Genomic DNA, 24,160 nt, shown 5'->3' with positions numbered 1-24,160 from the left:
AAATAAAGTGTGTGGCTACCTGGAGGACATGCAGGGAAGAAGGTTTGGTTCATATGAGGCTTATATTGAATGAGTCGATGAAATTAGTTAGTAATGACACTTCTCTGGCATAGAAGCAGCTTTTTTCTCCATTTCATCCCCTGTGTACTTCAGATTAAACTCGGAGGAGAGTATTAAGTTGACTTTGTGAAAAAATAACCTGACTTTTACAAAAGGTTGGCCAAAGTGAGGGTACAGTACTTTTCACTGATCAGGAACTCACTTATCCTGATTTTTATTTTTTGACTTTAATAATTCATCTTCTGGGAGAGCATTACATTCGGAAAAGCCTTATAAAATATTGAATGCCCGTAAGGAAATTGCAGCAGAAAAAGTCAAACCAAGCAAAGGCAGTATCCCCATTTTGAAGAATTTTCTGGTTTAGTAGTAGCTCTAGAACCTATGGCCTGCCACAGTATTTCCCAGTATGAAACACTATCTGCCTTATGGCGTGGATAACACGGTCATGGTTTAATTGGCATCTAGGCCTACAGAAAATTAATTCATTTTTTAAAAATAGCTTAATTCATTGCCATTGTTATTGGAATGATTCATAGACAAATACAGATGTGATTAGTACCCCAAGTGTTATAATTTTACTTACGCCCTTGCTCAGGGGTATGGCTGAAAATGATGCTTTCCTTTGACTTTCTAAGAAAAACACTGACTTATTATCATAAAACATTGTTTTAACACCCTTTGATATTAAGATGTATTCACAGGACACTGTATTCTTACAAAATGTAGCATTTAATTTATGAAAAAAGCTTAAATATGTAACAGTACAAAAATATAATGTAGAGTAGATGCAGGAGCACATTTACATTACCTGTATCCTTCACATCAAAAGTATTCTACTATGAAACAGATGAGAAAATGTATTCTCCTAGTAATATAAACTTGAATCAATGAGTGAAGTTATCGCTCCAATGAGTAGCTACCTGTACTGTAATATCTTATATTATTGTGATTATATTTCAAAGTGCAAGGACGTTAATGTGCATCCCAGAGAAAAAAATAATGATAAAGTGCATAATAGAAAAACAAAGGGAAGTTAGTCATTGAGAAAAATGTCTTGTGCATTACATGTATGCATGACAATTTTCTGTAAAATTATTTTCTGTAAAAATTAAGCTTCAGCTGAGATGGGTGTGTTCCAGTTAGTTAAACACAACTGCAAAGGTTCTCTCCATAACTGCAATACTAATCATTATTAACTAATGTAATATGCAAATAAATGATGGATATGCCCATAGGCACTCTGTATGAAATCACTCTTGACCTGAATCTTGCCTCAGTGTCTTTCATTATACATAAATGCTCTGAAAGGAAGTACCGGCATGATTGGACGACATAACAGCAATGGAAGCACACAAGCGTTAGCCACTCAGGATAAAATGCCTCAGATTGTTGATGCGGTTCTGTAGTCCTAATTCTTAATTCTGAAGCAATTTCATAGTCTGTGCAGAATGGATATTGTTTTTTTTATCGGGAGGATGAAGTTAGAATGAGATCACTGAAATACAGAAACATGAGGTCCAGGGCAGCTCCAGCATTACAGTCTCATCGTTATCTCTGCTCCATGTTCCCCATGTGATCACAATTCCAATATAGACCGTTTTCATTCCCCTTCATTTTGGCATAGACACCGAATCTTACAGTGATTTCCCTGTCATATATATGGAATGATGTGGAACAAACTGAGTAAAAAAATAAACTGCAGAGCATTCTGTCCCTATTTTCCCTTTTCTGCCCTGAAAGCAAAATCGTTTTTTTAACAATGGCTTCATACATCTCAATCCCTGAAATTTGTATACACAAAATGTGAGCTACACATCCTGACAAATATAGTTCCCAAAAGTGCTGACTAGAACGGGGTCTCCGTTGTCGTTAGTTTTCCGGAGTTTGTATGAATTGGAGCAATTCAACCTCCTCCGCAGAGCAAAGGCTAAGCCAGCGAACACTATTAGCAGCAGGGCAGCCCCCAGTAGAACTCCAGTAACAATGGTCGCAACTCGCCAGCCTTCCCCAGAGTTCTCTTCTGCAGGAAGTTCTGCAAAGAAAAAGGAAGCCATCCTGTCAGCATATTCAACATTATCTACAAATCATTCATTCATTCATATGAGCAGGCATTCAACGATCTGGCCCGAAACATCTTGACCACCTTGACCTCGATATCATCATTTTCAAGAGATTACTACAATAAAAACTATATACATTTTTAGCCAAAGTTGATATTCGTGCTAAACTATAGCCTTGATTACAGTACTAACAGTACTTGTTACTTTGGAATAGCCCTGTGTGTGCCTTGAGTAGCAGTTTTGATCTGACATGCACCTTCCAGGGTTACCACAGCAAGTTTGTCCAGATTTGCACGGACAACGTCCTGTAGGGCTGTTTCCAAGGTTGGCACATTCAGGTGGCTGCCGCCATTAAAGCCAAACACCATCTGGACCACCACGCTTCCTTTCTTGAACCCCACAACTGTCAAGTCAAAGGACTCGTCCAACAGCAAGGTTCTCATTTTGTTAATAACCTGAAAAAAATGCATATACAAACATATTACCACCTCTGCCTGAGATCTTATGAAAATATATACCTTCATGAAAACACTTGATTTAAAAAATTAAAAAATGATTTATATTTTATAACCGGTGCTGTAAAGTATTACTGTAGTATCATAGTTAAATTACCTAGATCATTCTATTGCCTTGCATGCATGCCTTGTCAATGTAGAATATGACATTTGATAACTGTGTACAATCTCACTCACGGTAATGGTAAAATTTGTTGAAACACTGATCCAGTCTTGACTTTCAGTGTTGTAAAGGGCAGGACTGTATAGCCATGATTTTAATTCCACTGTAGCCTTGAACAGGTTCTTGCCTGTGGATGTAGAGCCAAGGTTATAATATAAATATATAGTCTTCAGAATAAGTTCTCATTATTTTATTCAGTCAATTAACAAAAGCGGAAGTTTTAAAATATATTGTAAATAGGCACATAGTCACATTGTTTTTACTGAGTGATGTAGCTTTTGTGTAATGTTTTTCTTTTTTTGTGATGTAATAATTAATGGATAAAAACAACATGAGTTTATCACTAGTACTTACGAGAACAAACAGACTGTGGCCGAAGGCATGTATTGCTGGGTGAACACAAATTGGTTTCTTCTCTGAAACAGTCAAAAGGCTCTGAAGATGGAACATTTAGAGAAGTCAAGTATTACTTCATTAAATATATCAGACACTTCATCTTAATCCCTCCATTTTAATAATCTTGTCTCTTTAGGCATGTTCAAAGCAATTATCAATGTTTGTGTAACTGAAGAGTGTTACCTGCTTTTCCTAAGCTGGATCTACTATTATATTGTTTGTCTGCTCTGTGTATTCCCAATATTTATTTTTCAGTTTTTTAAAAACAGTAACTTTGTAATGGTGTGCTGTCTTGGCCAGGTCTCCCTCAAAAAAGAGATTATTAATCTCAAAGGAATTTCCTGGTTAAATAAAGGAAAAAAGACTAAAACCTGATGGTGATGGGGGTGTTTTTGTGCTTTACCTCTGCATAGCTTCCCAGGGTTTGAAGGGTTAACATCGATGAGGCCAGCGTAGCATTGGCATCCATACGTGCCAGAATGAATGGCCGTGCACTCAGCAAGAGAGGAACACACACCTTCACAGTTATCTTTCCCTGGATGAAGTGCAGACAACTGGTCAAACCACATAGCTTTAATTTGGCCCTGCTCATACTGTAAAATTTCTATACTACTCTTAACATGCATTTAAAAAAACTAACTCTGCTACTTAACATGCATTACAAACAACTGTGCTACTATTCTTTGTGCAAATAGTTGTATAACTGACTGTACTTATTGCTTAAATTTGTTCAATATTGCCTACTGTATGAGATAAACAATGTTTTTTTCCTGTTTTCTTTAATATTGTAAGAGTGTTTTTCCTCTAGATTGTCTCAGATAAAGTTGTATGTCGTTTTGAAAATAAACACAAACTTAATCCACATTCCAGAACATAGGCCTATTCAAGCAGTAAGAGCAGTCACTGACATCACTGTTCTCTAGCCATTAGACTTATTATATTCATTTTCATTCATTCTTTTCTTTTTACCACTTGTGGTTTGGCGAGATGTTGGAGAGATTGTTATCAAAGCTTGTTCTGAAAACACAGAAACAGATCGTGGCATCACTAGTTGTACCTTTGTGAAATTTTTCAAGATTAATTAAGTATTCACAGTGTTGGCACCTATTAGAAGGAAACCCATATCAAACTGTGAAACAAGAAATATAATTTTTTTTTAAAAGAAATCCACTTTTTAAAATATCATATTGAAAACATTTTGTGTTTTCTGATATGGCATTTCATAAATAACTGTCCCTTTTAATGTAGATATTACCTATTAAACAGACGTGTGAAATGTTGCCTTTGTTCTCGGCCTTTTATTTTACCATAACATTTTTGTTGTGACGTCCAGAAAAACTGAGCAAAGCAGAGGGCAGGTGAGTTGCTTTCTTACTTTGGCAGTCAGTTCCAGGTAAACTTGGGTTCTGGTCTACGAATTCTGCCTTACACTTGCATGTGTATGAAGGCCCAACTTTTGTGCAAATACCATTTTCCGAGCACAAATCACTACTTCTTTGACAAGCATCTGCCTCTGAAATGAACCAGGAAAATTGTGTCAATTACTAGTGGGAAATGCTAGTTTCAATCATGAAAATAAAAAGAGCTGTCAAGTAAATTAAATGTCACACTATAATAGGCATTCCATTAAGGATACTATCTAGTGATCATGTTCAAGGTAGACCTACCTCTGACGGTTGTTTGGTCCAAATCAACTTTAAGTGTAGACGTGTTCAAGGCATTAATAATATTTTTTTCTACAGTGGATGTCTGCAGATCAATCTTGGTATTTGTCAATAAATCGAATTCAATAATCACACTTCCTCTGCGGATTTTTGTCACGACAACCCTCATGTTATTTTCTTTAATTAAATCCTGGTAATCTCTGGGAAGGTTTTTTGTGATCTAAAACAGTAGGGTAAAAAAAAGATATTTCCAGATAAAGATAAACATACAGATGAAACTACTATAATGCTACTTAACACTGAATGGAAAGAAAAACTTTACCTCCTCTTTGAAATGTGAGACAAGGGTTTGAAATTGTGGGCTTGAATGGTTGTCGTATTCGGGAAGAAACTCAATGTCTGGAATTCTGGTGGATGACTCGTATATATTTGCAGCTAGAGAAAGAAAGTTTAATTTGTAGGAAAAGGTACAGACATTTATTTTACCACAGATGACCACTTGCTATTTTCCTGTATCGTACCATAGTAAAAGCTTGGTATTGTATAGCAGTAAAACTCCAGGGAAAACATTTTTGCCTATCTACAACAGGAGTGTCAAATTGAGGTCTCGAAGGGCCACAGTGTTCGCAAGCTTAGCCCTTGGAAACGAGGTGTTAACCTTTAAATTCATTATTCAAGTACTGGAACATACCAAAAAACTAGCAGACACTACAGTCCTCCATGACAAGAATCAGACAGTCCAGGTATACACAAACTACACCTTGAAGGATATTTAGTTAGATATAAAGCATGCTTAATTTGCATACATTGAGAAAAATTATGTGAAGTACATACCTGTGGTAATATTTCTCTTAATTTCTTCCTTATTACTACAAGAAAAATATTCTATGGTGACCGTATATGTTACTCCCGGGAGCAGATCAGTAAATTGTGCTTTCTTCACAGTTGACACATTTGTGACTTCACTTGTGTTGGGACCCTGTTTGAGCTTCACGACGTACTTCATCTCTGGTCTAAGGTTGTCACCATTCCAACTCACACTAATCTCCTTGCTATCAAGTCCTTCAATCCTGATATGAGTTACTCTGCTGCCCTCTAGAAAATAAAAGAATGACAACAAATAATACAGCATGAAAATATTGTTTTCTTTTAGTTTCAGCAAAAATTCAATGACAAGACTAAATGTATGAAAGATGACTTACTGTACATTCAAATAGCATGCAGACAGTTTTAAACAGAGATTATGACTACATTTCCCCAACTGATTTCAAGGGAAAGAGACACAGCACTCCTCCAGATGGTGCCTTGGAAAGTGATTTCTCCGATTTATTATCAAAAATATTTTTTTAAACCAGTGAACAGGTTTGTGCAATTGTATTTTAGTTCTGGTAGCATTTGGCTGAGTGATTCTGTATGCGGAAACCTGATCAATTTTCAAAAAACAAAGCAACAGGCAATGACAACCCCCCACTACATTAAAATGAGCAGATTAGCAGTTTTTTGTTTTGTACTGTAAATTATATTTCAGAGTTATTTAATTTAATGAGTTAATGTGTAAGACAACGCTACTTCACTGATGGGTTTTTCAGACATAAATGGTTATTTTCCAAACCATAATCCAAAGGTTAAAATAGATCAGAATAGTTTGATTCTACATTCAAAATAACTTGAAAAACAAATGCACAGGTTAATATATGTTTTACTAAGTATGGTCCCCTCAATGCCAACTTAATAATACTGCATATTGCAAAATGGAAATGAAAACATGAATCTGTTATAAGCAGCAGAAAAAAACTTACCACATAATGTAGTAGAAGCAACAGTTGTTTTCTTAGTTGTGACACGAGCTGATGTGCTAGATGTTCCTGTAGTTCCTTTTGTGGTAACTGCAGGAGTGGTTTTTGATAGAGATGTGGAACTAACAGTTCTAAAAATAGTAGTCAAAGCTCCCACTGTTGTAGCCGAGGGTTTGTTGGTTTTGGACGAAGAAACAGGCATTCCTTTTGTGGTATAGCTGGATGAGCTTGCTGAACTGATGACAGTGGCTTTCAAGTTTTGGTCTGTACTGGGGACAAAATTAGCTCGTGTTGATGCTGATGTAAGGGTTGGCTGCTTTGTGAAATTAACTTCAGAATGTGCAGATGTTTGACTGCTTGCAGACATAGGAAAAGTTGAAGTTGAATGGGAATTTACAGTAAAATCACCAGAGGAAAAGGTTATCTCTGCGGGGGAAGTAAAATGTGAGGAATTAAGTGTCTTCTCAGTTTCTAAAAGTGTAAACTGGGAAGTACTGTTTTTTGTCGCTTGTGGAGTAGTGGATGGCCATTTTGTGGTTTGTGGTTCATTTATATTCAGCTGTGGGGTACTAAGTACAGAAGTTGTAGAAACTATGGGTGTTGAAGGCTTCATGGTGATTGAAGATGTCAGAGATATCATTGGTTCTCTCTGTGAAGTTGTTTCCACTGTTGCAAATTGCGAAGGAATGTCTTCTGTTGTAACTGAGGGCAACATGTATGTAGTTTCTGCTGTGTGGAAGATTTCAGATGTAGCAGTTACCTTTGTACGAGCAGTCTCATTTGACAAGGTGGTAGTCAGTGCTAGGCTGGAAGCTGTTTCTACTGCTGTAGTGGTGCTTGCTGGCAGAGAAGTTGGAAGCATTGTGCTGTCTGAAGGGGGCTGAAGGTCTGAAGCCTTTGTAATAAGTATATCTGACAGGGTTGAAATTGTTCCATCTGATGTTTCTGTTGATTTCTCCACATCTGTGGATACAGCAATTGTGGCTGTAGACTGAAAAATGAATGTTGGCATAGATAATAAAGGGTTACTAATAGATGTGGAATCCAATTCTGTGGTCTCAATTGTAGAAAAATCAGTCGTTATACTTGTTTCAGTTTGTGCGTCAGTCATAGCTGGGTTAAAAGTACTGTACTGCATACTTTGGTCAAATGGGTCAGTTCGCATTGATGACAGAGCTGTAGATTCCTGCACTGTGATTGAAACTGCAATTGACGTCTGTGGGCCTGTTTGTGAAGGTGTTTCTTCTGTTTCAACACCTGTGGTAGGCATTGAAAAGGAGGACTTTTTTGTTGTAAACTTGATGGAAGTGTCAGTAGAAAGAGCTGTATAATCTGATGCGATGGTGGTTGCTGCATGTCTGTGAGTTGTTTCTCTGCCTCCAGTGGAACTAGATGTAGGTGAAGTTGGAAGTATTGTCATGTCAATGGGTGAAGATGATTCGGAGAAATCTGATGTTGTTACAGAGGACTCCATGTTGGCAAATTCCTCTGTACTAAATGATAATGACCCTCCTGTTGTGATGTAGATGGTTGAGCTTGTGGAACTGAAGGATGTTGATCGTGATGGTTCAGCAGTTGAGATTGTTGCAGGAAGGTCTGTATTATTTGTATCTGACTGGGTTGAAGTTGTTTTTGATGTTTCTGTTGATTTTCCCACATCTGACGTTACTGCAAATGTTGATGAAGGCTGAGAAATTAGTGTTTTCATAGTTGATGGATATTTACTAATAGATGTGGAATCAATGTATGTAGTCTTTATTGTTGAAAAATCAGTTTCTATTTTTGTTTCTCTTTGTTTTTCAGTCATAGCTTGGGTTGACATACTTAACTGAGCAATTGTGTCAGGTGGGTCAGTTGGCATGGATGACAGAGCTATTGATTCCTGCACTGCATTTGAAAAGTCCACCGTCGTCATTGGTTCTGATTGTGAAATTGTTTCTGCTGTTTCCAAAGTTGTGGCAGTTATAGAGGAAGATGGCTCTTTTGTTAATAACTCTGCAGAAGTGTCAATTGTAGCTTTTATTATTGGGAGGGCTGTGTACTCTGATGGGGTGGTTTTTGGTGCATGGCTGTAAGTTTCTTCTACACCTGCAGTGGAACTAAATGTAGGTGAAGTTGGAAGCATTGTCTTGTCTATGGTTGAAGATGATTCTGATAAATCGCCTGTTGTTATTGAGGGCACCATATTGATAGTTTCTGCTGTGCTAAATGATGTTGACTCTCCTGTTCTGATGTAGCCGTTTGAGCTAGTGGAACTGAAGGATGTTGATTGTGATGGTTCAGCAGTTGAGATTTTGTCTGTATTATTTACATCTGATTGGGCTGAAGTTGTTCCTTCTGATGTTTCTGTTGATTTTCCCACATCTGAAGTTACTGAAAGTGTTGCTGAAGCCTGAGAAATCAGTGTTTGCATGGATGATGAAGGGTCATTTACAGCTGTGGAATCAATGTCAGTCGTCTTAATTGTTGAAAAATCAGTTTTCGTTCTTGTTTCTCTTTGTGTTTCAGTCATAGCTTGGGTTGACATACTAAACTGAGCACTTGAGTCAGATGGGTCAGTTGGCAAGGATGACAGAGCTGTTGATTCCTGCACTGCATTTGAAAAGTCCGCCGTCGTGATTGGTTTTGAATGTGAAGTTGTTTCTGCTGTTTCCAAAGTTGTGGCAGTTATAGAAGAAGATGGCTCTTTTGTTAATAACTCTGCAGAAGTGTCAGTTGTAGCTTTTAGTATTGGGAGGGCTGTGTAGTCTGATGGGGTGGTTTTCGGTGCATGACTGTAAGTTTCTTCTACGCCTGCAGTGGAACTAAATGTAGGTGAAGTTGGAAGCATTGTCTTGTCTATGGTTGAAGATGATTCTGATGAATCGCCTGTTGTTATTGCAGGCTCCATGTTGATAGTTTCTGCTGTGCTAAATGATGTTGACTCTCCTGTTGTGATGTAGCTGTTTGAGCTTGTGGAACTGAAGGATGTTGATTGTGATGGTTCAGCAGTTGAGATTATTGCAGGAAGGTCTGTATTATTTATATCTGATTGGGCTGAAGTTCTTCCTTCTGATGTTTCTGTTGATTTTCCCACATCTGAAGTTACTGAAAGTGTTGCTGACGCCTGAGAAATCAGTGTTTGCATGGACGATGAAGGGTCATTTACAGCTGTGGAATTAATGTCTGTAGTCTTAATTGTTGAAAAATCAGTTTCTGTTCTTGTTTCTCTTTGTTTTTCAGTCATAGCTTGGGTTGACATACTAAACTGAGCACTTGTGTCAGGTTGGTCAGTTGGCATGGATGACAGAGCTGTTGATTCCTGCACTGCATTTGAAAAGTCCACCGTCGTCATTGGTTCTGATTGTGAAGTTGTTTCTGCTGTTTCCAAAGTTGTGGCAGTTAGAGAGGAAGATGGCTCTTTTGTTAATAACTCTGCAGAAGTGTCAGTTGTAGCTTTTAGTATTGGGAGGGCTGTGTAGTCTGATGGGGTGGTTGTTGGTGCATGACTGTAAGTTTCTTCTACGCCTGCAGTGGAACTAAATGTAGGTGAAGTTGGAAGCATTGTCTTGTCTATGGTTGAAGATGATTCTGATAAATCGCCTGTTGTTATTGCAGGCTCCATGTTGATAGTTTCTGCTGTGCTAAATGATGTTGACTCTCCTGTTGTGATGTAGCTGTTTGAGCTTGTGGAACTGAAGGTTGTTGATTGTGATGGTTCAGCAGTTGAGATTATTGCAGGAAGGTCTGTATTATTTATATCTGATTGGGCTGAAGTTCTTCCTTCTGATGTTTCTGTTGATTTTCCCACATCTGAAGTTACTGAAAGTGTTGCTGAAGCCTGAGAAATTAGTGTTTTCATAGTTGATGGATATTTACTAATAGATGTGGAATTAATGTCTGTAGTCTTAATTGTTGAAAAATCAGTTTCCATTCTTGTTTCTCTTTGTTTTTCAGTCATAGCTTGGGTTGACATACTAAACTGAGCACTTGTGTCAGGTTGGTCAGTTGGCATGGATGACAGAGCTGTTGATTCCTGCATTGCATTAGAAAAGTCCACCGTCGTCATTGGTTCTGATTGTGAAGTTGTTTCTGCTGTTTCCAAAGTTGTGGCAGTTATAGAGGAAGATGGCTCTTTTGTTAATAACTCTGCAGAAGTGTCAGTTGTAGCTTTTAGTATTGGGAGGGCTGTGTAGTCTGATGGGGTGGTTTTTGGTGCATGACTGTAAGTTTCTTCTACGCCTGCAGTGGAACTAAATGTAGGTGAAGTTGGAAGCATTGTCTTGTCTATGGTTGAAGATGATTCTGATAAATCGCCTGTTGTTATTGCAGGCTCCATGTTGATAGTTTCTGCTGTGCTAAATGATGTTGACTCTCCTGTTGTGATGTAGCTGTTTGAGCTTGTGGAACTGAAGGTTGTTGATTGTGATGGTTCAGCAGTTGAGATTATTGCAGGAAGGTCTGTATTATTTATGTCTGATTGGGCTGAAGTTCTTCCTTCTGATGTTTCTGTTGATTTTCCCACATCTGAAGTTACTGAAAGTGTTGCTGAAGCCTGAGAAATCAGTGTTTGCATGGACGATGAAGGGTCATTTACAGCTGTGGAATCAATGTCTGTAGTCTTAATTGTTGAAAAATCAGTTTCCGTTCTTGTTTCTTTTTGTGTTTCAGTCACAGCTTGGGTTGACATACTAAACTGAGCACTTACGTCAGGTGGGTCAGTTGGCATGGATGACAGAGCTGTTGATTCCTGCACTGCATTTGAAAAGTCCACCGTCGTCATTTGTTCTGATTGTGAAGTTGTTTCTGCTATTTCCAAAGTTGTGGCAGTCATAGAAGAAGATGGCTCTTTTGTTAATAACTCTGCAGAAGTGTCAGTTGTAGCTTTTAGTATTGGGAGGGCTGTGTAGTCTGATGGGGTGGTTTTCGGTGCATGACTGTAAGTTTCTTCTACGCCTGCAGTGGAACTAAATGTAGGTGAAGTTGGAAGCATTGTCTTGTCTATGGTTGAAGATGATTCTGATAAATCGCCTGTTGTTATTGCAGGCTCCATGTTGATAGTTTCTGCTGTGCTAAATGATGTTGACTCTCCTGTTGTGATGTAGCTGTTTGAGCTTGTGGAACTGAAGGTTGTTGATTGTGATGGTTCATCAGTTGAGATTATTGCAGGAAGGTCTGTATTATTTATGTCTGATTGGGCTGAAGTTCTTCCTTCTGATGTTTCTGTTGATTTTCCTACATCTGAAGTTACTGAAAGTGTTGCTGAAGCCTGAGAAATCAGTGTTTGCATGGACGATGAAGGGTCATTTACAGCTGTGGAATCAATGTCTGTAGTCTTAATTGTTGAAAAATCAGTTTCCGTTCTTGTTTCTTTTTGTGTTTCAGTCACAGCTTGGGTTGACATACTAAACTGAGCACTTACGTCAGGTGGGTCAGTTGGCATGGATGACAGAGCTGTTGATTCCTGCACTGCATTTGAAAAGTCCACCGTCGTCATTGGTTCTGATTGTGAAGTTGTTTCTGCTGTTTCCAAAGTTGTGGCAGTCATAGAAGAAGATGGCTCTTTTGTTAATAATTCTGCAGAAGTGTCAGTTGTAGCTTTTTGTATTGGGAGGGCTGTGTAGTCGGATGGGGTGGTTTTCGGTGCATGACTGTAAGTTTCTTCTACGCCTGCAGTGGAACTAAATGTAGGTGAAGTTGGAAGCATTGTCTTGTCTATGGTTGAAGATGATTCTGATAAATCGCCTGTTGTTATTGCAGGCTCCATGTTGATAGTTTCTGCTGTGCTAAATGATGTTGACTCTCCTGTTGTGATGTAGCTGTTTGAGCTTGTGGAACTGAAGGATGTTGATTGTGATGGTTCAGCAGTTGAGATTATTGCAGGAAGGTCTGTATTATTTATGTCTGATTGGGCTGAAGTTCTTCCTTCTGATGTTTCTGTTGATTTTCCCACATCTGAAGTTACTGAAAGTGTTGCTGAAGCCTGAGAAATCAGTGTTTGCATGGACGATGAAGGGTCATTTACAGCTGTGGAATCAATGTCTGTAGTCTTAATTGTTGAAAAATCAGTTTCCGTTCTTGTTTCTCTTTGTGTTTCAGTCATAGCTTGGCTTGACATACTAAACTGAGCACTTGTGTCAGGTGGGTCAGTTGGCATGGATGACAGAGCTGTTGATTCCTGCACTGCATTTGAAAAGTCCACCGTCGTCATTAGTTCTGATTGTGAAGTTGTTTCTGCTGTTTCCAAAGTTGTGGCAGTTATAGAAGAAGATGGCTCTTTTGTTAATAACTCTGCAGAAGTGTCAGTTGTAGCTTTTTGTATTGGGAGGGCTGTGTAGTCTGATGGGGTGGTTTTCGGTGCATGACTGTAAGTTTCTTCTACGCCTGCAGTGGAACTAAATGTAGGTGAAGTTGGAAGCATTGTCTTGTCTATGGTTGAAGATGATTCTGATAAATCGCCTGTTGTTATTGCAGGCTCCATGTTGATAGTTTCTGCTGTGCTAAATGATGTTGACTCTCCTGTTGTGATGTAGCTGTTTGAGCTTGTGGAACTGAAGGTTGTTGATTGTGATGGTTCAGCAGTTGAGATTATTGCAGGATGGTCTGTATTATTTATGTCTGATTGGGCTGAAGTTCTTCCTTCTGATGTTTCTGTTGATTTTCCCACATCTGAAGTTACTGAAAGTGTTGCTGAAGCCTGAGAAATCAGTGTTTGCATGGACGATGAAGGGTCATTTACTGCTGTGGAATCAATGTCTGTAGTCTTAATTGTTGAAAAATCAGTTTCCGTTCTTGTTTCTCTTTGAGTTTCAGTCATAGCTTGGGTTGACATACTAAACTGAGCACTTGTGTCAGGTGGGTCAGTTGGCATGGATGACAGAGCTGTTGATTCCTGCACTGCATTTGAAAAGTCCACCGTCGTCATTGGTTCTGATTGTGAAGTTGTTTCTGCTGTTTCCAAAGTTGTGGCAGTTATAGAAGAAGATGGCTCTTTTGTTAATAACTCTGCAGAAGTGTCAATTGTAGCTTTTATTATTGGGAGGGCTGTGTACTCTGATGGGGTGGTTTTTGGTGCATGGCTGTAAGTTTCTTCTACACCTGCAGTGGAACTAAATGTAGGTGAAGTTGGAAGCATTGTCTTGTCTATGGTTGAAGATGATTCTGATAAATCGCCTGTTGTTATTGCAGGCTCCATGTTGATAGTTTCTGCTGTGCTAAATGATGTTGACTCTCCTCTTGTGATGTAGCTGTTTGAGCTTGTGGAACTGAAGGATGTTGATATTGATGGTTCAGCAGTTGAGATTATTGCAGGAAGGTCTGTATTATTTATGTCTGATTGGGCTGAAGTTCTTCCTTCTGATGTTTCTGTTGATTTTCCCACATCTGAAGTTACTGAAAGTGTTGCTGAAGCCTGAGAAATCAGTGTTTGCATGGACGATGAAGGGTCATTTACAGATGTGGAATCAATGTCTGTAGTCTTAATTGTTGAAAAATCAGTTTCCGTTCTTGTTTCTCTTTGTGTTTCAGTCATAGCTTGGGTTGACATACTAAACTGAGCACTTGTGTCAGGTGGGTCAGTTGGCATGGATGACAGAGCTGTTGATTCCTGCACTGCATTTGAAAAGTCCACCGTCGTCATTGGTTCTGATTGTGAAGTTGTTTCTGCTGTTTCCAAAGTTGTGGCAGTTATAGAAGAAGATGGCTCTTTTGTTAATAACTCTGCAGAAGTGTCAGTTGTAGCTTTTTGTATTGGGAGGGCTGTGTAGTCTGATGGGGTGGTTTTCGGTGCATGACTGTAAGTTTCTTCTACGCCTGCAGTGGAACTAAATGTAGGTGAAGTTGGAAGCATTGTCTTGTCTATGGTTGAAGATGATTCTGATAAATCGCCTGTTGTTATTGCAGGCTCCATGTTGATAGTTTCTGCTGTGCTAAATGATGTTGACTCTCCTGTTGTGATGTAGCTGTTTGAGCTTGTGGAACTGAAGGATGTTGATTGTGATGGTTCAGCAGTTGAGATTATTGCAGGAAGGTCTGTATTATTTATGTCTGATTGGGCTGAAGTTCTTCCTTCTGATGTTTCTGTTGATTTTCCCACATCTGAAGTTACTGAAAGTGTTGCTGAAGCCTGAGAAATCAGTGTTTGCATGGACGATGAAGGGTCATTTACAGCTGTGGAATCAATGTCTGTAGTCTTAATTGTTGAAAAATCAGTTTCCGTTCTTGTTTCTCTTTGTGTTTCAGTCATAGCTTGGGTTGACATACTAAACTGAGCACTTGTGTCAGGTGGGTCAGTTGGCATGGATGACAGAGCTGTTGATTCCTGCACTGCATTTGAAAAGTCCACCGTCGTCATTGGTTCTGATTGTGAAGTTGTTTCTGCTGTTTCCAAAGTTGTGGCAGTTATAGAAGAAGATGGCTCTTTTGTTAATAACTCTGCAGAAGTGTCAGTTGTAGCTTTTTGTATTGGGAGGGCTGTGTAGTCTGATGGGGTGGTTTTCGGTGCATGACTGTAAGTTTCTTCTACGCCTGCAGTGGAACTAAATGTAGGTGAAGTTGGAAGCATTGTCTTGTCTATGGTTGAAGATGATTCTGATAAATCGCCTGTTGTTATTGCAGGCTCCATGTTGATAGTTTCTGCTGTGCTAAATGATGTTGACTCTCCTGTTGTGATGTAGCTGTTTGAGCTTGTGGAACTGAAGGATGTTGATTGTGATGGTTCAGCAGTTGAGATTATTGCAGGAAGGTCTGTATTATTTATGTCTGATTGGGCTGAACTTCTTCCTTCTGATGTTTCTGTTGATTTTCCCACATCTGAAGTTACTGAAAGTGTTGCTGAAGCCTGAGAAATCAGTGTTTGCATGGACGATGAAGGGTCATTTACAGCTGTGGAATCAATGTCTGTAGTCTTAATTGTTGAAAAATCAGTTTCCGTTCTTGTTTCTCTTTGTGTTTCAGTCATAGCTTGGCTTGACATACTAAACTGAGCACTTGTGTCAGGTGGGTCAGTTGGCATGGATGACAGAGCTGTTGATTCCTGCACTGCATTTGAAAAGTCCACCGTCGTCATTGGTTCTGATTGTGAAGTTGTTTCTGCTGTTTCCAAAGTTGTGGCAGTTATAGAAGAAGATGGCTCTTTTGTTAATAACTCTGCAGAAGTGTCAGTTGTAGCTTTTTGTATTGGGAGGGCTGTGTAGTCTGATGGGGTGGTTTTCGGTGCATGACTGTAAGTTTCTTCTACGCCTGCAGTGGAACTAAATGTAGGTGAAGTTGGAAGCATTGTCTTGTCTATGGTTGAAGATGATTCTGATAAATCGCCTGTTGTTATTGCAGGCTCCATGTTGATAGTTTCTGCTGTGCTAAATGATGTTGACTCTCCTGTTGTGATGTAGCTGTTTGAGCTTGTGGAACTGAAGGTTGTTGATTGTGATGGTTCAGCAGTTGAGATTATTGCAGGATGGTCTGTATTATTTATGTCTGATTGGGCTGAAGTTCTTCCTTCTGATGTTTCTGTTGATTTTCCCACATCTGAAGTTACTGAAAGTGTTGCTGAAGCCTGAGAAATCAGTGTTTGCATGGACGATGAAGGGTCATTTACTGCTGTGGAATCAATGTCTGTAGTCTTAATTGTTGAAAAATCAGTTTCCGTTCTTGTTTCTCTTTGAGTTTCAGTCATAGCTTGGGTTGACATACTAAACTGAGCACTTGTGTCAGGTGGGTCAGTTGGCATGGATGACAGAGCTGTTGATTCCTGCACTGCATTAGAAAAGTCCACCGTCGTCATTGGTTCTGATTGTGAAGTTGTTTCTGCTGTTTCCAAAGTTGTGGCAGTTATAGAAGAAGATGGCTCTTTTGTTAATAACTCTGCAGAAGTGTCAATTGTAGCTTTTATTATTGGGAGGGCTGTGTACTCTGATGGGGTGGTTTTTGGTGCATGGCTGTAAGTTTCTTCTACGCCTGCAGTGGAACTAAATGTAGGTGAAGTTGGAAGCATTGTCTTGTCTATGGTTGAAGATGATTCTGATAAATCGCCTGTTGTTATTGCAGGCTCCATGTTGATAGTTTCTGCTGTGCTAAATGATGTTGACTCTCCTCTTGTGATGTAGCTGTTTGAGCTTGTGGAACTGAAGGATGTTGATTGTGATGGTTCAGCAGTTGAGATTATTGCAGGAAGGTCTGTATTATTTATGTCTGATTGGGCTGAAGTTCTTCCTTCTGATGTTTCTGTTGATTTTCCCACATCTGAAGTTACTGAAAGTGTTGCTGAAGCCTGAGAAATCAGTGTTTGCATGGACGATGAAGGGTCATTTACAGCTGTGGAATCAATGTCTGTAGTCTTAATTGTTGAAAAATCAGTTTCCGTTCTTGTTTCTCTTTGTGTTTCAGTCATAGCTTGGCTTGACATACTAAACTGAGCACTTGTGTCAGGTGGGTCAGTTGGCATGGATGACAGAGCTGTTGATTCCTGCACTGCATTTGAAAAGTCCACCGTCGTCATTGGTTCTGATTGTGAAGTTGTTTCTGCTGTTTCCAAAGTTGTGGCAGTTATAGAAGAAGATGGCTCTTTTGTTAATAACTCTGCAGAAGTGTCAGTTGTAGCTTTTAGTATTGGGAGGGCTGTGTAGTCTGATGGGGTGGTTTTCGGTGCATGACTGTAAGTTTCTTCTACGCCTGCAGTGGAACTAAATGTAGGTGAAGTTGGAAGCATTGTCTTGTCTATGGTTGAAGATGATTCTGATAAATCGCCTGTTGTTATTGCAGGCTCCATGTTGATAGTTTCTGCTGTGCTAAATGATGTTGACTCTCCTGTTGTGATGTAGCTGTTTGAGCTTGTGGAACTGAAGGATGTTGATTGTGATGGTTCAGCAGTTGAGATTATTGCAGGAAGGTCTGTATTATTTATGTCTGATTGGGCTGAAGTTCTTCCTTCTGATGTTTCTGTTGATTTTCCCACATCTGAAGTTACTGAAAGTGTTGCTGAAGCCTGAGAAATCAGTGTTTGCATGGACGATGAAGGGTCATTTACAGCTGTGGAATCAATGTCTGTAGTCTTAATTGTTGAAAAATCAGTTTCCGTTCTTGTTTCTCTTTGTGTTTCAGTCATAGCTTGGCTTGACATACTAAACTGAGCACTTGTGTCAGGTGGGTCAGTTGGCATGGATGACAGAGCTGTTGATTCCTGCATTGCATTTGAAAAGTCCACCGTCGTCATTGGTTCTGATTGTGAAGTTGTTTCTGCTGTTTCCAAAGTTGTGGCAGTTATAGAAGAAGATGGCTCTTTTGTTAATAACTCTGCAGAAGTGTCAATTGTAGCTTTTATTATTGGGAGGGCTGTGTACTCTGATGGGGTGGTTTTTGATGCATGGCTGTAAGTTTCTTCTACGCCTGCAGTGGAACTAAATGTAGGTGAAGTTGGAAGCATTGTCTTGTCTATGGTTGAAGATGATTCTGATAAATCGCCTGTTGTTATTGCAGGCTCCATGTTGATAGTTTCTGCTGTGCTAAATGATGTTGACTCTCCTGTTGTGATGTAGCTGTTTGAGCTTGTGGAACTGAAGGATGTTGATTGTGATGGTTCAGCAGTTGAGATTATTGCAGGAAGGTCTGTATTATTTATGTCTGATTGGGCTGAAGTTCTTCCTTCTGATGTTTCTGTTGATTTTCCCACATCTGAAGTTACTGAAAGTGTTGCTGAAGCCTGAGAAATCAGTGTTTGCATGGACGATGAAGGGTCATTTACAGCTGTGGAATCAATGTCTGTAGTCTTAATTGTTGAAAAATCAGTTTCCGTTCTTGTTTCTCTTTGTGTTTCAGTCATAGCTTGGCTTGACATACTAAACTGAGCACTTGTGTCAGGTGGGTCAGTTGGCATGGATGACAGAGCTGTTGATTCCTGCATTGCATTTGAAAAGTCCACCGTCGTCATTGGTTCTGATTGTGAAGTTGTTTCTGCTGTTTCCAAAGTTGTGGCAGTCATAGAAGAAGATGGCTCTTTTGTTAATAACTCTGCAGAAGTGTCAGTTGTAGCTTTTTGTATTGGGAGGGCTGTGTAGTCTGATGGGGTGGTTTTCGGTGCATGACTGTAAGTTTCTTCTACGCCTGCAGTGGAACTAAATGTAGGTGAAGTTGGAAGCATTGTCTTGTCTATGGTTGAAGATGATTCTGATAAATCGCCTGTTGTTATTGCAGGCTCCATGTTGATAGTTTCTGCTGTGCTAAATGATGTTGACTCTCCTGTTGTGATGTAGCTGTTTGAGCTTGTGGAACTGAAGGTTGTTGATTGTGATGGTTCAGCAGTTGAGATTATTGCAGGATGGTCTGTATTATTTATGTCTGATTGGGCTGAAGTTCTTCCTTCTGATGTTTCTGTTGATTTTCCCACATCTGAAGTTACTGAAAGTGTTGCTGAAGCCTGAGAAATCAGTGTTTGCATGGACGATGAAGGGTCATTTACTGCTGTGGAATCAATGTCTGTAGTCTTAATTGTTGAAAAATCAGTTTCCGTTCTTGTTTCTCTTTGAGTTTCAGTCATAGCTTGGGTTGACATACTAAACTGAGCACTTGTGTCAGGTGGGTCAGTTGGCATGGATGACAGAGCTGTTGATTCCTGCACTGCATTAGAAAAGTCCACCGTCGTCATTGGTTCTGATTGTGAAGTTGTTTCTGCTGTTTCCAAAGTTGTGGCAGTTATAGAAGAAGATGGCTCTTTTGTTAATAACTCTGCAGAAGTGTCAATTGTAGCTTTTATTATTGGGAGGGCTGTGTACTCTGATGGGGTGGTTTTTGGTGCATGGCTGTAAGTTTCTTCTACACCTGCAGTGGAACTAAATGTAGGTGAAGTTGGAAGCATTGTCTTGTCTATGGTTGAAGATGATTCTGATAAATCGCCTGTTGTTATTGCAGGCTCCATGTTGATAGTTTCTGCTGTGCTAAATGATGTTGACTCTCCTCTTGTGATGTAGCTGTTTGAGCTTGTGGAACTGAAGGATGTTGATATTGATGGTTCAGCAGTTGAGATTATTGCAGGAAGGTCTGTATTATTTATGTCTGATTGGGCTGAAGTTCTTCCTTCTGATGTTTCTGTTGATTTTCCCACATCTGAAGTTACTGAAAGTGTTGCTGAAGCCTGAGAAATCAGTGTTTGCATGGACGATGAAGGGTCATTTACTGCTGTGGAATCAATGTCTGTGGTCTTAATTGTTGAAAAATCAGTTTCCGTTCTTGTTTCTCTTTGAGTTTCAGTCATAGCTTGGGTTGACATACTAAACTGAGCACTTGTGTCAGGTGGGTCAGTTGGCATGGATGACAGAGCTGTTGATTCCTGCACTGCATTTGAAAAGTCCACCGTCGTCATTGGTTCTGATTGTGAAGTTGTTTCTGCTGTTTCCAAAGTTGTGGCAGTTATAGAAGAAGATGGCTCTTTTGTTAATAACTCTGCAGAAGTGTCAATTGTAGCTTTTATTATTGGGAGGGCTGTGTACTCTGATGGGGTGGTTTTTGGTGCATGGCTGTAAGTTTCTTCTACACCTGCAGTGGAACTAAATGTAGGTGAAGTTGGAAGCATTGTCTTGTCTATGGTTGAAGATGATTCTGATAAATCGCCTGTTGTTATTGCAGGCTCCATGTTGATAGTTTCTGCTGTGCTAAATGATGTTGACTCTCCTCTTGTGATGTAGCTGTTTGAGCTTGTGGAACTGAAGGATGTTGATATTGATGGTTCAGCAGTTGAGATTATTGCAGGAAGGTCTGTATTATTTATGTCTGATTGGGCTGAAGTTCTTCCTTCTGATGTTTCTGTTGATTTTCCCACATCTGAAGTTACTGAAAGTGTTGCTGAAGCCTGAGAAATCAGTGTTTGCATGGACGATGAAGGGTCATTTACAGATGTGGAATCAATGTCTGTAGTCTTAATTGTTGAAAAATCAGTTTCCGTTCTTGTTTCTCTTTGTGTTTCAGTCATAGCTTGGGTTGACATACTAAACTGAGCACTTGTGTCAGGTGGGTCAGTTGGCATGGATGACAGAGCTGTTGATTCCTGCACTGCATTTGAAAAGTCCACCGTCGTCATTGGTTCTGATTGTGAAGTTGTTTCTGCTGTTTCCAAAGTTGTGGCAGTTATAGAAGAAGATGGCTCTTTTGTTAATAACTCTGCAGAAGTGTCAGTTGTAGCTTTTTGTATTGGGAGGGCTGTGTAGTCTGATGGGGTGGTTTTCGGTGCATGACTGTAAGTTTCTTCTACGCCTGCAGTGGAACTAAATGTAGGTGAAGTTGGAAGCATTGTCTTGTCTATGGTTGAAGATGATTCTGATAAATCGCCTGTTGTTATTGCAGGCTCCATGTTGATAGTTTCTGCTGTGCTAAATGATGTTGACTCTCCTGTTGTGATGTAGCTGTTTGAGCTTGTTGAACTGAAGGTTGTTGATTGTGATGGTTCAGCAGTTGAGATTATTGCAGGAAGGTCTGTATTATTTATGTCTGATTGGGCTGAAGTTCTTCCTTCTGATGTTTCTGTTGATTTTCCCACATCTGAAGTTACTGAAAGTGTTGCTGAAGCCTGAGAAATCAGTGTTTGCATGGACGATGAAGGGTCATTTACAGATGTGGAATCAATGTCTGTAGTCTTAATTGTTGAAAAATCAGTTTCCGTTCTTGTTTCTCTTTGTGTTTCAGTCATAGCTTGGGTTGACATACTAAACTGAGCACTTGTGTCAGGTGGGTCAGTTGGCATGGATGACAGAGCTGTTGATTCCTGCACTGCATTTGAAAAGTCCACCGTCGTCATTGGTTCTGATTGTGAAGTTGTTTCTGCTGTTTCCAAAGTTGTGGCAGTTATAGAAGAAGATGGCTCTTTTGTTAATAACTCTGCAGAAGTGTCAGTTGTAGCTTTTAGTATTGGGAGGGCTGTGTAGTCTGATGGGGTGGTTTTCGGTGCATGACTGTAAGTTTCTTCTACGCCTGCAGTGGAACTAAATGTAGGTGAAGTTGGAAGCATTGTCTTGTCTATGGTTGAAGATGATTCTGATAAATCGCCTGTTGTTATTGCAGGCTCCATGTTGATAGTTTCTGCTGTGCTAAATGATGTTGACTCTCCTCTTGTGATGTAGCTGTTTGAGCTTGTGGAACTGAAGGATGTTGATTGTGATGGTTCAGCAGTTGAGATTATTGCAGGAAGGTCTGTATTATTTATGTCTGATTGGGCTGAAGTTCTTCCTTCTGATGTTTCTGTTGATTTTCCCACATCTGAAGTTACTGAAAGTGTTGCTGAAGCCTGAGAAATCAGTGTTTGCATGGACGATGAAGGGTCATTTACAGCTGTGGAATCAATGTCTGTAGTCTTAATTGTTGAAAAATCAGTTTCCGTTCTTGTTTCTCTTTGTGTTTCAGTCATAGCTTGGCTTGACATACTAAACTGAGCACTTGTGTCAGGTGGGTCAGTTGGCATGGATGACAGAGCTGTTGATTCCTGCATTGCATTTGAAAAGTCCACCGTCGTCATTGGTTCTGATTGTGAAGTTGTTTCTGCTGTTTCCAAAGTTGTGGCAGTTATAGAAGAAGATGGCTCTTTTGTTAATAACTCTGCAGAAGTGTCAATTGTAGCTTTTATTATTGGGAGGGCTGTGTACTCTGATGGGGTGGTTTTTGATGCATGGCTGTAAGTTTCTTCTACGCCTGCAGTGGAACTAAATGTAGGTGAAGTTGGAAGCATTGTCTTGTCTATGGTTGAAGATGATTCTGATAAATCGCCTGTTGTTATTGCAGGCTCCATGTTGATAGTTTCTGCTGTGCTAAATGATGTTGACTCTCCTGTTGTGATGTAGCTGTTTGAGCTTGTGGAACTGAAGGATGTTGATTGTGATGGTTCAGCAGTTGAGATTATTGCAGGAAGGTCTGTATTATTTATGTCTGATTGGGCTGAAGTTCTTCCTTCTGATGTTTCTGTTGATTTTCCCACATCTGAAGTTACTGAAAGTGTTGCTGAAGCCTGAGAAATCAGTGTTTGCATGGACGATGAAGGGTCATTTACAGCTGTGGAATCAATGTCTGTAGTCTTAATTGTTGAAAAATCAGTTTCCGTTCTTGTTTCTCTTTGTGTTTCAGTCATAGCTTGGCTTGACATACTAAACTGAGCACTTGTGTCAGGTGGGTCAGTTGGCATGGATGACAGAGCTGTTGATTCCTGCACTGCATTTGAAAAGTCCACCGTCGTCATTGGTTCTGATTGTGAAGTTGTTTCTGCTGTTTCCAAAGTTGTGGCAGTTATAGAAGAAGATGGCTCTTTTGTTAATAACTCTGCAGAAGTGTCAGTTGTAGCTTTTTGTATTGGGAGGGCTGTGTAGTCTGATGGGGTGGTTTTCGGTGCATGACTGTAAGTTTCTTCTACGCCTGCAGTGGAACTAAATGTAGGTGAAGTTGGAAGCATTGTCTTGTCTATGGTTGAAGATGATTCTGATAAATCGCCTGTTGTTATTGCAGGCTCCATGTTGATAGTTTCTGCTGTGCTAAATGATGTTGACTCTCCTGTTGTGATGTAGCTGTTTGAGCTTGTGGAACTGAAGGTTGTTGATTGTGATGGTTCAGCAGTTGAGATTATTGCAGGATGGTCTGTATTATTTATGTCTGATTGGGCTGAAGTTCTTCCTTCTGATGTTTCTGTTGATTTTCCCACATCTGAAGTTACTGAAAGTGTTGCTGAAGCCTGAGAAATCAGTGTTTGCATGGACGATGAAGGGTCATTTACTGCTGTGGAATCAATGTCTGTAGTCTTAATTGTTGAAAAATCAGTTTCCGTTCTTGTTTCTCTTTGAGTTTCAGTCATAGCTTGGGTTGACATACTAAACTGAGCACTTGTGTCAGGTGGGTCAGTTGGCATGGATGACAGAGCTGTTGATTCCTGCACTGCATTAGAAAAGTCCACCGTCGTCATTGGTTCTGATTGTGAAGTTGTTTCTGCTGTTTCCAAAGTTGTGGCAGTTATAGAAGAAGATGGCTCTTTTGTTAATAACTCTGCAGAAGTGTCAATTGTAGCTTTTATTATTGGGAGGGCTGTGTACTCTGATGGGGTGGTTTTTGGTGCATGGCTGTAAGTTTCTTCTACGCCTGCAGTGGAACTAAATGTAGGTGAAGTTGGAAGCATTGTCTTGTCTATGGTTGAAGATGATTCTGATAAATCGCCTGTTGTTATTGCAGGCTCCATGTTGATAGTTTCTGCTGTGCTAAATGATGTTGACTCTCCTCTTGTGATGTAGCTGTTTGAGCTTGTGGAACTGAAGGATGTTGATTGTGATGGTTCAGCAGTTGAGATTATTGCAGGAAGGTCTGTATTATTTATGTCTGATTGGGCTGAAGTTCTTCCTTCTGATGTTTCTGTTGATTTTCCCACATCTGAAGTTACTGAAAGTGTTGCTGAAGCCTGAGAAATCAGTGTTTGCATGGACGATGAAGGGTCATTTACAGCTGTGGAATCAATGTCTGTAGTCTTAATTGTTGAAAAATCAGTTTCCGTTCTTGTTTCTCTTTGTGTTTCAGTCAT

At 39.7% G+C, this 24,160-nt stretch overlaps 1 protein-coding gene across 2 annotated transcripts; it reads right to left on the bottom strand.

The window, feature by feature from the left end:
* Positions 1–1,783: 1,783 nt before the first annotated feature.
* On the bottom strand, positions 1,784–20,319 carry LOC118209408 (serine-rich adhesin for platelets-like). 2 transcript variants are annotated; one of them, XM_035384686.1, is made up of 12 exons: positions 12,617–20,319; positions 6,658–10,474; positions 5,693–5,953; positions 5,181–5,293; positions 4,862–5,078; positions 4,570–4,707; positions 4,164–4,211; positions 3,598–3,729; positions 3,153–3,233; positions 2,813–2,925; positions 2,377–2,575; positions 1,784–2,092 (listed from the first exon to the last, which is right to left on the bottom strand). In XM_035384686.1, exons 1-12 carry the CDS (start codon positions 20,252–20,254, stop codon positions 1,869–1,871), a joined length of 12,981 nt encoding a protein of 4,326 aa, XP_035240577.1. In that variant the 5' UTR covers positions 20,255–20,319; the 3' UTR covers positions 1,784–1,868. The 2 variants fall into 2 exon arrangements, with proteins under 2 accessions (XP_035240577.1, XP_035240578.1); XM_035384687.1 differs by having other exon boundaries at positions 14,045–20,319.
* Between the last annotated feature and the right edge of the window lie 3,841 nt (positions 20,320–24,160).

This window comes from Anguilla anguilla, chromosome 12 (assembly GCF_013347855.1).
Source record: "Anguilla anguilla isolate fAngAng1 chromosome 12, fAngAng1.pri, whole genome shotgun sequence".
Taxonomy (NCBI): Eukaryota; Metazoa; Chordata; class Actinopteri; order Anguilliformes; family Anguillidae; genus Anguilla; species Anguilla anguilla.
The sequence above is the reverse complement of the archived record's forward strand: the minus strand, read 5'-3'. Positions and strand labels throughout refer to the sequence as shown.

Bases quoted from the DNA above. Each gene is read 5' to 3' on its own strand.
- LOC118209408 (XM_035384686.1), bottom strand. From the start codon at position 20,254: ATGGAGCCTGCAATAACAACAGGCGATTTATCAGAATCATCTTCAACC. The intron at 5,954-6,657 runs GTAAGTTTTTTT...TTTATTTTCTAG, and splicing joins TGCTTCTACTACATTATGTG to AGGGCAGCAGAGTAACTCAT. The intron at 2,576-2,812 runs GTGAGTGAGATT...CATTTTTTTCAG, and splicing joins CAACAAATTTTACCATTACC to GTTATTAACAAAATGAGAAC.